The sequence below is a fragment of the Dendrobates tinctorius genome, unplaced genomic scaffold (assembly GCF_039654945.1).
Source record: "Dendrobates tinctorius isolate UK_male_01 unplaced genomic scaffold, ASM3965494v1 ptg000311l, whole genome shotgun sequence".
Taxonomy (NCBI): Eukaryota; Metazoa; Chordata; class Amphibia; order Anura; family Dendrobatidae; genus Dendrobates; species Dendrobates tinctorius.
The window spans coordinates 49,226-62,130 of NW_027361978.1; the positions used below are offsets into that span (position 1 = coordinate 49,226).

At 48.8% G+C, this 12,905-nt stretch overlaps 1 protein-coding gene across 1 annotated transcript in view; it reads left to right on the plus strand.

The window, feature by feature from the left end:
- The window catches only part of OBSCN (obscurin, cytoskeletal calmodulin and titin-interacting RhoGEF), a 636,219-nt gene that overhangs the window by 18,397 nt on the left and 604,917 nt on the right, over window positions 1-12,905 (plus strand). Inside the window, exons 6-8 of the mRNA XM_073561015.1 lie at window positions 4,167-4,436; window positions 11,811-12,086; window positions 12,559-12,834. Coding sequence (XP_073417116.1) covers window positions 4,167-4,436; window positions 11,811-12,086; window positions 12,559-12,834 — 822 coding nt within the window. The remainder of the gene's footprint in view (window positions 1-4,166; window positions 4,437-11,810; window positions 12,087-12,558; window positions 12,835-12,905) is intronic.

Below are 12,905 nucleotides of genomic sequence, written 5' to 3' on the forward strand. Positions count from 1 at the left end.
AGGACATCACCATACAGCTGTACATGTGACCTCCATTGTACAGAGAGCGTAGACCCCAGAGGACGTCCCCATCCATCTCTACATGTTACCTCCACTGTACAGAGAGCGTAGACCCCAGAGGACATCACCATCCAGCTCTACATGTGACCTCCATTGTACAGAGAGCGTAGACCCCAGAGGACGTCCCCATCCAGCTCTACATGTTACCTCCACTGTACAGAGAATGTAGACCCCAGAGGACGTCCCCATCCAGCTCTACGTGTAACCTCCACTGTACAGAGAGCGTAGACCCCAGAGGACATCACCATCCAGCTCTACATGTGACCTCCACTGTACAGAGAGCGTAGACCCCAGAGGACATCACCATCCAGCTCTACATGTGACCTCCACTGTACAGAGAGCGTAGACCCCAGAGGACGTCCCCATCCAGCTCTACATGTAACCTCCACTGTACAAAGAGCGTAGACCCCAGAGGACGTCCCCATACAGCTTTACATGTAACCGCCACTGTACAGAGAGCGTAGACCCCAGAGGACATCACCATACAGCTGTACATGTGACCTCCATTGTACAGAGAGCGTAGACCCCAGAGGACGTCCCTATCCATCTCTACATGTTACCTCCACTGTACAGAGAGCGTAGACCCCAGAGGACATCACCATCCAGCTCTACATGTGACCTCCACTGTACAGAGAATGTAGACCCCAGAGGACGTCCCCATCCAGCTCTACATGTAACCTCCACTGTACAAAGAGCGTAGACCCCAGAGGACGTCCCCATACAGCTTTACATGTAACCTTCACTGTACAGAGAGCGTAGACCCCAGAGGACATCACCATACAGCTGTACATGTGACCTCCATTGTACAGAGAGCGTAGACCCCAGAGGACGTCCCCATCCATCTCTACATGTTACCTCCACTGTACAGAGAGCGTAGACCCCAGAGGACATCACCATCCAGCTCTACATGTGACCTCCATTGTACAGAGAGCGTAGACCCCAGAGGACGTCCCCATCCAGCTCTACATGTTACCTCCACTGTACAGAGAATGTAGACCCCAGAGGACGTCCCCATCCAGCTCTACGTGTAACCTCCACTGTACAGAGAGCGTAGACCCCAGAGGACATCACCATCCAGCTCTACATGTGACCTCCACTGTACAGAGAGCGTAGACCCCAGAGGACATCACCATCCAGCTCTACATGTGACCTCCACTGTACAGAGAGCGTAGACCCCAGAGGACGTCCCCATCCAGCTCTACATGTAACCTCCACTGTACAAAGAGCGTAGACCCCAGAGGACGTCCCCATACAGCTTTACATGTAACCGCCACTGTACAGAGAGCGTAGACCCCAGAGGACATCACCATACAGCTGTACATGTGACCTCCATTGTACAGAGAGTGTAGACCCCAGAGGACGTCCCTATCCATCTCTACATGTTACCTCCACTGTACAGAGAGCGTAGACCCCAGAGGACATCCCCATCCATCTCTACATGTTACCTCCACTGTACAGAGAGCGTAGACCCCAGAGGACATCACCATCCAGCTCTACATGTGACCTCCATTGTACAGAGAGCGTAGACCCCAGAGGACGTCCCCATCCAGCTCTACATGTTACCTCCACTGTACAGAGAATGTAGACCCCAGAGGACGTCCCCATCCAGCTCTACGTGTAACCTCCACTGTACAGAGAGCGTAGACCCCAGAGGACATCACCATCCAGCTCTACATGTGACCTCCACTGTACAGAGAGCGTAGACCCCAGAGGACATCACCATCCAGCTCTACATGTGACCTCCACTGTACAGAGAGCGTAGACCCCAGAGGACGTCCCCATCCAGCTCTACATGTAACCTCCACTGTACAAAGAGCGTAGACCCCAGAGGACGTCCCCATACAGCTTTACATGTAACCGCCACTGTACAGAGAGCGTAGACCCCAGAGGACATCACCATACAGCTGTACATGTGACCTCCATTGTACAGAGAGCGTAGACCCCAGAGGACGTCCCTATCCATCTCTACATGTTACCTCCACTGTACAGAGAGCGTAGACCCCAGAGGACATCACCATCCAGCTCTACATGTGACCTCCACTGTACAGAGAATGTAGACCCCAGAGGACGTCCCCATCCAGCTCTACATGTAACCTCCACTGTACAAAGAGCGTAGACCCCAGAGGACGTCCCCATACAGCTTTACATGTAACCTCCACTGTACAGAGAGCGTAGACCCCAGAGGACATCACCATACAGCTGTACATGTGACCTCCATTGTACAGAGAGCGTAGACCCCAGAGGACGTCCCCATCCATCTCTACATGTTACCTCCACTGTACAGAGAGCGTAGACCCCAGAGGACATCACCATCCAGCTCTACATGTGACCTCCATTGTACAGAGAGCGTAGACCCCAGAGGACGTCCCCATCCAGCTCTACATGTTACCTCCACTGTACAGAGAATGTAGACCCCAGAGGACGTCCCCATCCAGCTCTACGTGTAACCTCCACTGTACAGAGAGCGTAGACCCCAGAGGACATCACCATCCAGCTCTACATGTGACCTCCACTGTACAGAGAGCGTAGACCCCAGAGGACATCACCATCCAGCTCTACATGTGACCTCCACTGTACAGAGAGCGTAGACCCCAGAGGACGTCCCCATCCAGCTCTACATGTAACCTCCACTGTACAAAGAGCGTAGACCCCAGAGGACGTCCCCATACAGCTTTACATGTAACCGCCACTGTACAGAGAGCGTAGACCCCAGAGGACATCACCATACAGCTGTACATGTGACCTCCATTGTACAGAGAGTGTAGACCCCAGAGGACGTCCCTATCCATCTCTACATGTTACCTCCACTGTACAGAGAGTGTAGACCCCAGAGGACGTCCCTATCCATCTCTACATGTTACCTCCACTGTACAGAGAGCGTAGACCCCAGAGGACGTCCCCATCCAGCTCTACATGTGACCTCCACTGTACAGAGAATGTAGACCCCAGAGGACGTCCCCATCCAGCTCTACATGTAACCTCCACTGTACAAAAAGCGTAGACCCCAGAGGACGTCCCCATACAGCTTTACATGTAACCTCCACTGTACAGAGAGCGTAGACCCCAGAGGACATCACCATCCAGCTCTACATGTGACCTCCATTGTACAGAGAGCGTAGACCCCAGAGGACGTCCCCATCCAGCTCTACATGTTACCTCCATTGTACAGAGAGCGTAGACCCCAGAGGACATCACCATCCAGCTCTACATGTGACCTCCATTGTACAGAGAGCGTAGACCCCAGAGGACGTCCCCATCCAGCTCTACATGTTACCTCCATTGTACAGAGAGCGTAGACCCCAGAGGACGTCCTCATACAGCTTTACATGTAACCACCACTGTACAGAGAGCGTAGACCCCAGAGGACGTCCCCATCCAGCTCTACATGTTACCTCCACTGTACAGAGAATGTAGACCCCAGAGGACGTCCCCATACAGCTTTACATGTAACCGCCACTGTACAGAGAGCGTAGACCCCAGAGGACGTCCCCATCCATCTCTACATGTGACCTCCACTGTACAGAGAGCGTAGACCCCAGAGGACATCACCATCCAGCTCTACATGTGACCTCCACTGTACAGAGAGCGTAGACCCCAGAGGACATCACCATACAGCTGTAAATGTGACCTCCATTGTACAGAGAGCGTAGACCCCAGAGGACGTCCCCATCCAGCTCTACGTGTAACCTACACTGTACAGAGAGCGCAGATCCTGGAGGACGTCCCCATCCAGCTCTACATGTAACCTCCACTGTACAGAGAGCGCAGATCCTGGAGGACACCCCTGCCGAGCTCTACACCACACCTGCACACTATACATATACAGAGCTCAGACCCCAGAGGATGCACACCTGGCACACTATACATATACAGAGCACAAAACCTGGGAGATGCCCACCCCGAGTCCTCCTTATCTCTAAATCGAAAAGGTCGAGTGTGTACTGTGGAGCTGGTGCTGCCCTCAGCACCTGTCACTGTGGGTATCTTTACATTTGTGCCGTATGCATCTAAGACTAGCACAAATGATACAGTCTCATGCATCTCAGACTATTCTGAGTTACTCTATCTCATGGTGTCTTGTTTGACCCCCTTTCTGTCCCCTCCAGCTCTGCCTCAGTTCACCACCAGTAAGAGGCGCTCCGAGGTGCGCGTGACATCAGGGCAGTCAGCAGAATTTGTATCAGAGACTTCAGAAGAGAACGTGCAGGTTTTGTGGTATAAAGACGGGAAAGAGATTCGAAAATCGAAGAGATTCCAGCTGGAATCCGCAGGAAAACTCCAGAAGCTGCTGATCTCCTCCGTCCACAAGGAAGATGAGGGGACGTACACGTGCAGCATCGGGGATGATGGCATCACATTCACCTTGCAGGTCACAGGTGCGTTACATGAGCCCAAGCAAGAATACTGAGACATGCAGACCTAACACCGCCTCCTTGTGCACATGATGCCTGTCTAATAGATTGACCAGTGGGTGCTCTCGTCCGCTGTCCATTAGACCGCATGGACAAGGGATCACCCCACTGAACGCCCGCTCTCCTTTTACTGTGGGCATAACACTACTCAGACAACACAGGGAGAGGGTAAAACGGTGTGGAAATACTTTATTTAGCCACAATACAGGCAGATAAGACATAGAACAGTCCCAGCACAGTACCCAAGATGGTGCACACAGAGTCTCACCCTTCTGCTGACTCGCTGGGATTAGAGCAGCTGGGACTTCGCAGCTTCCAGGGCCGACTACTCCACCTACGACTTGCACAAAGAGAAGGCAACGACAAGCTTAGGAAGATGACAGTCTATTCAGGTACAAGGCCAGGTGACCGGTGGGTCCCAACCTGGCTTCTACGAACATCTCCATGGAGCCAGGTGACCGGTGGGTCCCATTTCTGGCTTTAACAAATGTATCCATAGAGCCAGGTGACCGATGGGTCCAAATCCTGACTACCCCAAACGTATCCATGGGTTCAGTGATGGTCAATGGAGCAGATCTGTGTTCTTTCAGCCGGGGCCGTGGTCCCCTAAGCTGGCATCCAGTAGAATGATAAATCTGTGTCCCTTATGATGGAGCCATGATCTGGCAGCTATCCTGTAGAGTATTCCTGGCTGTGGTTTTGTAAAAAGTATCTGGTTCTCCTCGCAGGACAATAGAAATCCTTCTTTATACCCACATCTGTGGTTCAGGTCATCATCCACAGGTCGGGGGAGGTGGGATGAGTCTGACTCTCATTGTTTGAGTATTTAATCAATTTACATGTTTTGCTCCTCCGTTTAAGAAGCCACAGTGGCCCACACAATGGTCAGTCAACAGACCCCGTGTTCCTGTCTTGCAAAAATAGAAGTCAATAATATCAAGAATCAACTTTTAAGACTCATATGACAACAGTCTATGGTTCTTGACCAACTGATTGAAAATAGATGTCTGGATACATAGTATTAAATGCTGTGTCCTCACAATGCTCTTTTAGAAGCTGCTTTAAACTGCTGCTCTAGCAAGAATCTGTGCTGAAATACTCTTTATAAAAACTCCCCTTGTGTGAGCCCCTATGCTCCCCTCCCCCATGCTCAGACAACAAGTATTTGTAAATAGTGTGCTTCCTGCTGGAGCAGCAGATCAAAGCAGCTTCTAAAAGAGCATGATCTAGGCTGGAAAAAGCATGGAGTTTAGAGAGAAGTTAGCAAAATAAGGTATTGAAGTATTTTCTAAAGATTCATAACTTTACAAAAGGCTGCTCAATAATTAAATAAAGCAAATATAGTTACTCTCTCTGATCTCTGTATGCTGACAGTAAAACATAGCTGCAAAACATATACACTGTGCATCTATGGTTATAAAATATCACCTCCCCTCCTGCAGCTGCAGATGGGGAACAGTCACCAATGTTGGGTGCATGCAGCACCTCTTGAGTGCTTCTTTTTCAGTTTGATGATTAGGTGGGCGCTTCCTAGAGTGTTGTGAGAGCCGTATCGTGTGCACCAGGCCCATTAAATGTTTTCTCTCCACTCCTCTCCCTCCCCTGTCACATTAATTACAGACATAGAGAAGCTGCAGCTTTATTTCTCACAACATGCACAGAAAGCGAGAAACTACAGCTCCATCCTCCTCATTTCTCACAACATGCACAGAAAGCGAGAAGCTGCAGCTCTATCCTCCTTCTTTCTCACACCATGCACAGAAAGAGAGAAGCTGTAGCTCTATCCTCCTTCTTTCTCACACCATGCACAGAAAGAGAGAAGCTGCAGCTCTATCCTCCTTCTTTCTCACACCATGCACAGAAAGAGAGAAGCTGTAGCTCTATCCTCCTTCTTTCTCACAACATGCACAGAAAGCGAGAAGCTGTAGCTCTATCCTCCTTCTTTCTCACAACATGCACAGAAAGAGAGAAGCTGCAGCTCTATCCTCCTTTCTCACACCATACACAGAAAAAGAGAAGCTGCAGCTCTATCCTCCTTCTTTCTCACGCCATACACAGAAAGAGAGAAGCTGCAGCTCTATCCTCCTTCTTTCTCACATCATGCACAGAAAGAGAGAAGCTGCAGCTCTATCCTCCTTCTTTCTCACACCATGCACAGAAAGAGAGAAGCTGTAGCTCTATCCTCCTTCTTTCTCACAACATGCACAGAAAGCGAGAAGCTGTAGCTCTATCCTCCTTCTTTCTCACAACATGCACAGAAAGAGAGAAGCTGCAGCTCTATCCTCCTTCTTTCTCACACCATGCACAGAAAGAGAGAAGCTGTAGCTCTATCCTCCTTCTTTCTCACACCATGCACAGAAAGAGAGAAGCTGCAGCTCTATCCTCCTTCTTTCTCACACCATGCACAGAAAGAGAGAAGCTGTAGCTCTATCCTCCTTCTTTCTCACAACATGCACAGAAAGCGAGAAGCTGTAGCTCTATCCTCCTTCTTTCTCACAACATGCACAGAAAGAGAGAAGCTGCAGCTCTATCCTCCTTTCTCACACCATACACAGAAAAAGAGAAGCTGCAGCTCTATCCTCCTTCTTTCTCACGCCATACACAGAAAGAGAGAAGCTGCAGCTCTATCCTCCTTCTTTCTCACATCATGCACAGAAAGAGAGAAGCTGCAGCTCTATCCTCCTTCTTTCTCACAACATGCACAGAAAGCGAGAAGCTGTAGCTCTATCCTCCTTCTTTCTCACGCCATACACAGAAAGAGAGAAGCTGCAGCTCTATCCTCCTTCTTTCTCACGCCATACACAGAAAGCGAGAAGCTGCAGCTCTATCCTCCTTCTTTCTCACAACATGCACAGAAAGCGAGAAGCTGCAGCTCTATCCTCCTTCTTTCTCACGCCATACACAGAAAGAGAGAAGCTGCAGCTTTATCCTCCTTCTTTCTCACGCCATACACAGAAAGAGAGAAGCTGCAGCTCTATCCTCCTTCTTTCTCACATCATGCACAGAAAGAGAGAAGCTGCAGCTCTATCCGCCTTCTTTCTCACGCCATACACAGAAAGAGAGAAGCTGCAGCTCTATCCTCCTTCTTTCTCACATCATGCACAGAAAGAGAGAAGCTGCAGCTCTATCCTCCTTCTTTCTCACGCCATACACAGAAAGAGAGAAGCTGCAGCTCTATCCTCCTTCTTTCTCACAACATGCACAGAAAGCGAGAAGCTGCAGCTCTATCCTCCTTCTTTCTCACGCCATACACAGAAAGAGAGAAGCTGCAGCTCTATCCTCCTTCTTTCTCACAACATGCACAGAAAGCGAGAAGCTGCAGCTCTATCCACCTTTCTCACGCCATACACAGAAAGAGAGAAGCTGTAGCTCTATCCTCCTTCTTTCTCACAACATGCACAGAAAGCGAGAAGCTGCAGCTCTATCCTCCTTCTTTCTCACACCATGCACAGAAAGAGAGAAGCTGCAGCTCTATCCTCCTTCTTTCTCACAACATGCACAGAAAGCGAGAAGCTGCAGCTCTATCCTCCTTCTTTCTCACAACATGCACAGAAAGCGAGAAGCTGCAGCTCTATCCTCCTTCTTTCTCACACCATGCACAGAAAGAGAGAAGCTGCAGCTCTATCCTCCTTCTTTCTCACAACATGCACAGAAAGCGAGAAGCTGCAGCTCTATCCTCCTTCTTTCTCACAACATGCACAGAAAGCGAGAAGCTGCAGCTCTATCCTCCTTCTTTCTCACAACATGCACAGAAAGCGAGAAGCTGCAGCTCTAACATCCTTCTTTCTCACAACATGCACAGAAAGAGAGAAGCTGCAGCTCTATCCTCCTCATTTCTCACCCCATGCACAGAAAGCGAGAAGCTGCAGCTCTATCCTCCTTCTTTCTCACAACATAAACAGAAAGCGAGAAGCTGCAGCTCTATCCTCCTTCTTTCTCACAACATGCACAGAAAGCGAGAAGCTGCAGCTCTATCCTCCTCATTTCTCACACCATGCACAGAAAGCGAGAAGCTGCAGCTCTATCCTCCTTCTTTCTCACAACATGCACAGAAAGAGAGAAGCTGCAGCTCTATCCTCCTTCTTTCTCACAACATGCACAGAAAGCGAGAAGCTGCAGCTCTATCCTCCTTCTTTCTCACAACATGCACAGAAAGCGAGAAGCTGCAGCTCTAACATCCTTCTTTCTCACACCATGCACAGAAAGAGAGAAGCTGCAGCTCTATCCTCCTCATTTCTCACCCCATGCACAGAAAGCGAGAAGCTGCAGCTCTATCCTCCTTCTTTCTCACAACATAAACAGAAAGCGAGAAGCTGCAGCTCTATCCTCCTTCTTTCTCACAACATGCACAGAAAGCGAGAAGCTGTAGCTCTATCCTCCTTCTTTTTCACGCCATACACAGAAAGAGAGAAGCTGCAGCTCTATCCTCCTTCTTTCTCACAACATGCACAGAAAGCGAGAAGCTGTAGCTCTATCCTCCTTCTTTTTCACGCCATACACAGAAAGAGAGAAGCTGTAGCTCTATCCTCCTTCTTTCTCACACCATGCACAGAAAGAGAGAAGCTGCAGCTCCATCCTCCTTAGTCCTTTTCCACTCCTCACAGCTCAGTCTTACAGGCACAGAGAGAGACGTTGCAGTTTCAAACTTTTCTTCCTTTACTCCTCCTCTTACACATATATACATATGCACATTATATATAAACATTATATATACACATACAGCTCTGGAAATTATATATAAACATTATATATACACATACAGCTCTGGCAAAACATTAAGAGCGCACTGCACAGTTGTATAAAAGTCCGCTTCTCTCCATGTCTGACAGCCATTCCATTCCAGTGTCAGCTGAATTCCAACCAGAGTCCACCGCATTCTACTTACTGTGCTTCTGATTAGTGATCACCTGAACCAAATCTTATTTAACGCAGGAAAGTATAAAATCCCTGCTGTGGAGTTCACAATCCTCCTGCAATAGGACAAGCTGGACGGCAAAACAAGTGCTAGTGATATCCCAAAAGTAATAGGAATGAAAAATAAATTTTAACCATGCCAAAGGAGCTGAAAAGAAAAGTCTTGAGTGAGGAAAAGAAGGGCTCAATTCTGGCTTTACTAGCAGAGGGATACCGTGAGCGTCATGTTGTCCCCATCCTTAAAATTTCTAAGACAGCAGTCTATTACAACAAGGTCAAGCAGCAGACATTGGGGACAACAAAGCTACAGACCGGCAGAGGGTGAAAACGACGCTCCACTGACCGGGACGACCATCATCTTATTCAAATGTCACTCAGCAACCGCAGGATGACATCAAGTGACCTACAAAAGGAATGGCAAATGGCAGCTGGGGTGAAGTCCACGGCAAGAACAGTTCGTAACAGGCTCCTAGAGGCAGGGCTCAAGTCATGTAAAGCTGCGAAAAAAGCATTTCATCAATGAGAAGCAGAGGAGAGCGAGGCTGAAGTTTGCCAAACACCGTAAGGATTGGACCATAGAGGACTGGAGTAAGGTAATCTTCCGTGATGAGTCTAATTTGCAGCTTTGCCCAACACCTGGTCGTCTAATGGTTAGACGGAGACCTGGAGAGGCGTACAAGCCACAGTGTCTTGCACCCACTGTGAAATTTGGTGGCTGGAATTGGGCAGGTTAATCTTTGTGAAGGACGTATGAATCAAGCCGCATACAAGGTTATTCTGGAACAACAGCTGATTCCTTCTGCTCAGGCAATGTTCCCCAACTCTGAGGACAATGCGCCATGCCACACAGCTAGGTCAATCAATGTGTGGATGAAGGACCACCACATCAAACCCCTGCCATGGCCGCCCAATCTCCAGACCTGAACCCCACTGAAAACCTCTGGAACGTAATCAAGAGGAAGATGGAGAGTCACAAGCCATCAAACAAAGAAGAACTGCTGACATGTATGTACCAGGAGCGGCATAAGGTCACCCAAAGCCATGTGAGAGACTGGTGGAAAGAAGCCGAGACGCAGGAAAGCTGGGAGTAACAATCATGCCTCTTGCATTTTCTACAGAATGAGATGAGAAAAGTAGAAGAGGAGCCGACTGTGAAGGTGCAGCAGCCAGGTACTGTGGGCAGGAGCCTCTCTGAGGCTACAGATATCCGCCCCGGCATCTCCGTGAAGACCAAGCTTGTTACACAAGTATCCCAGGGAGAGAGCAGGGGCAGGAGACTAAAGGGAGTCTGGCAGCAAGATTCCAACCCCAAACTATTTATACGCACATGTAGCTTTGGTGAATATAAGTCCATCAATAACTTTACATGGCAGGTCCACTCCTCCAGTAATGAGAAGTCAACCTTTGAATTGATGTGCAAATCAGTCCGAAGTGCTACCATAGATCTGAAACCTCTGTCACTCCTGCTCTTTACCCTGCCCAGAGCTGCTGCCTCCTTCTTGACTGATGGCTCCTTTGCTTAACATCACTTAGTGTAGAGGCTGTCAGTCAACAGGAAGTGGCAGAGCTGGCAGGGAGAAGAGCTGGAGTGACAGAGGCTTCAAATCTACCCTAGCTCTTCAGCCTCATTTGTATATGATTTCAAAGGTTGACTTCTCAGGAACGGACCGGTCATGAAAAGGTATCGCTGGACTTGTCTTTGAGAGAGCTACATGCGCATATAAATAGTCTTGGGGTGAAATCCTGCTGAGGATTCTCTTTATGGAAGACCAGAGGGTTTTTTATTACAGTGTTGGCATCAGGAAACGCTGAATCTGCTACAGGAGGTGAAGGAAACGTTCCTAGAAGCAGAGAGCTGCTGCACTGGCCACAACCACTGCCTTTGCCTCCACCTCTCCTGACCCAGTGGAAGGCCTGCTTGTTCTGGGGGGGCCCTGCGCAGTTGCCCAGTTGGACTCCCCTTTCCCACACACGGCTAATGTCGGCTTTGACAACAGGGAAAGACTTTGGAATAAAAGCTTCCACCCTGCTGTTCAGTACTGGGGGCAGATCCTTCCTTACTCAGCTTCACAGTGCTGGACAACTAGGTGGAGACGTAGAATACAGCCTGAGAACTGACGCGTATGTGAGGGGGCGGGGCCTACTCCTGACTGCAGCCCACCGGGGAATTCACCAACTCTCCAGTGGCACAGTCCAAGCCTGTTTACAGTATCACACCAGACGTTCTCCAATACACAAGGAGATGTGGATCTAAGCTGCAGAAAGGAGGAGTGTTCCCGACCCTGAATATTACAGAGATTATACAGTGTATATTCAACATTGCTGGTTTACACAAAATGACTATGATGACGGCGCACTGTTTTATCTACAGAAGACTACTTAGATGATTCCTGTATTTCTTGTAATAACCTCATCTTGCTCTAGAACCAGTGCCGGCCTTCATTAACAAGGACAAGGTCCAAAAGGCGGTGGTGGCCAAACTGACAGAGAGCGCCACCCTGAGCTGTGAGGTCTCTGAGGGGAAGACAGAGGTGAAATGGTACAAGGACGGGAAACTGATCACCAACAGCAAGAAACTGAAGGTGGAGACTGAGGGCCAATGTCGACGTCTGGTGGTGGAGCAGGTGGAGAAGAAAGACGCCGGAGAGTACAGCTGTGAGGCTGCCGGTGAGAAGATCAACTTCAAGATCAACATCAAAGGTCAGTGTGGTGGGAGAAATCACAAATGTTACAAAGTAAAAGCCAATTATATCAATTGAACTTGGCAAATAGACCCCAGTAGCTGACATGGTATAACAGCAGAATTATGAGTGCTGCTCTGAATGTAACTGCAGTGTAAGATATGATGAAACTTGAGCTTTACAGAAGAAAAGTAAAATAAAAAATTTACCCAACACTTATTAAAACATTTTAAGCTTCTAAAAGTAAAATTCTACTTCTCCACCAATCAGCAGCAAGCTTACCGCTGGTCAAAAATGGGTGCCAGCTGCCCAGTACAGCTTTAAGGCGCCAGGTCATGACTTAAGGTTTCTGCCCAAAGCTGGATTACTGATATAAGCACTTATTATACGTATCAGCAAATATAATTCCTGGCATCTCATGTGCACTTAATAATAACACCGCTACTTTTACTTGCCAATTCCTTTGCTATAAACCTATAATCTTCATGTAGAACCGGAGCCGCAGTTTGTTAACCAGGGCAAGGTCCAGAAGGAGGTGGTGGCCAAACTGACCGAGAGCGTCACCCTGAGCTGTGAGGTCTCTGAGGGGAAGACCGAGGTGAAATGGTACAAGGACGGGAAGCTCCTCACCTCCAACAAGAAACTGAAGATGGAGTCTGAGGGCAAGTATCGGCGTCTAGTGGTGGAGCAGGTGGAGAAGAAAGACGCCGGAGAGTACAGTTGTGAGGTGGCCGGTCAGAAGATCAACTTCAAGATCAAAGTCAAAGGTGAAATTATGAAGGAATTCTCCTCCTTGAATGTGAATTCTGATGAATTTTTGGGCTATGTGTGGGAATGC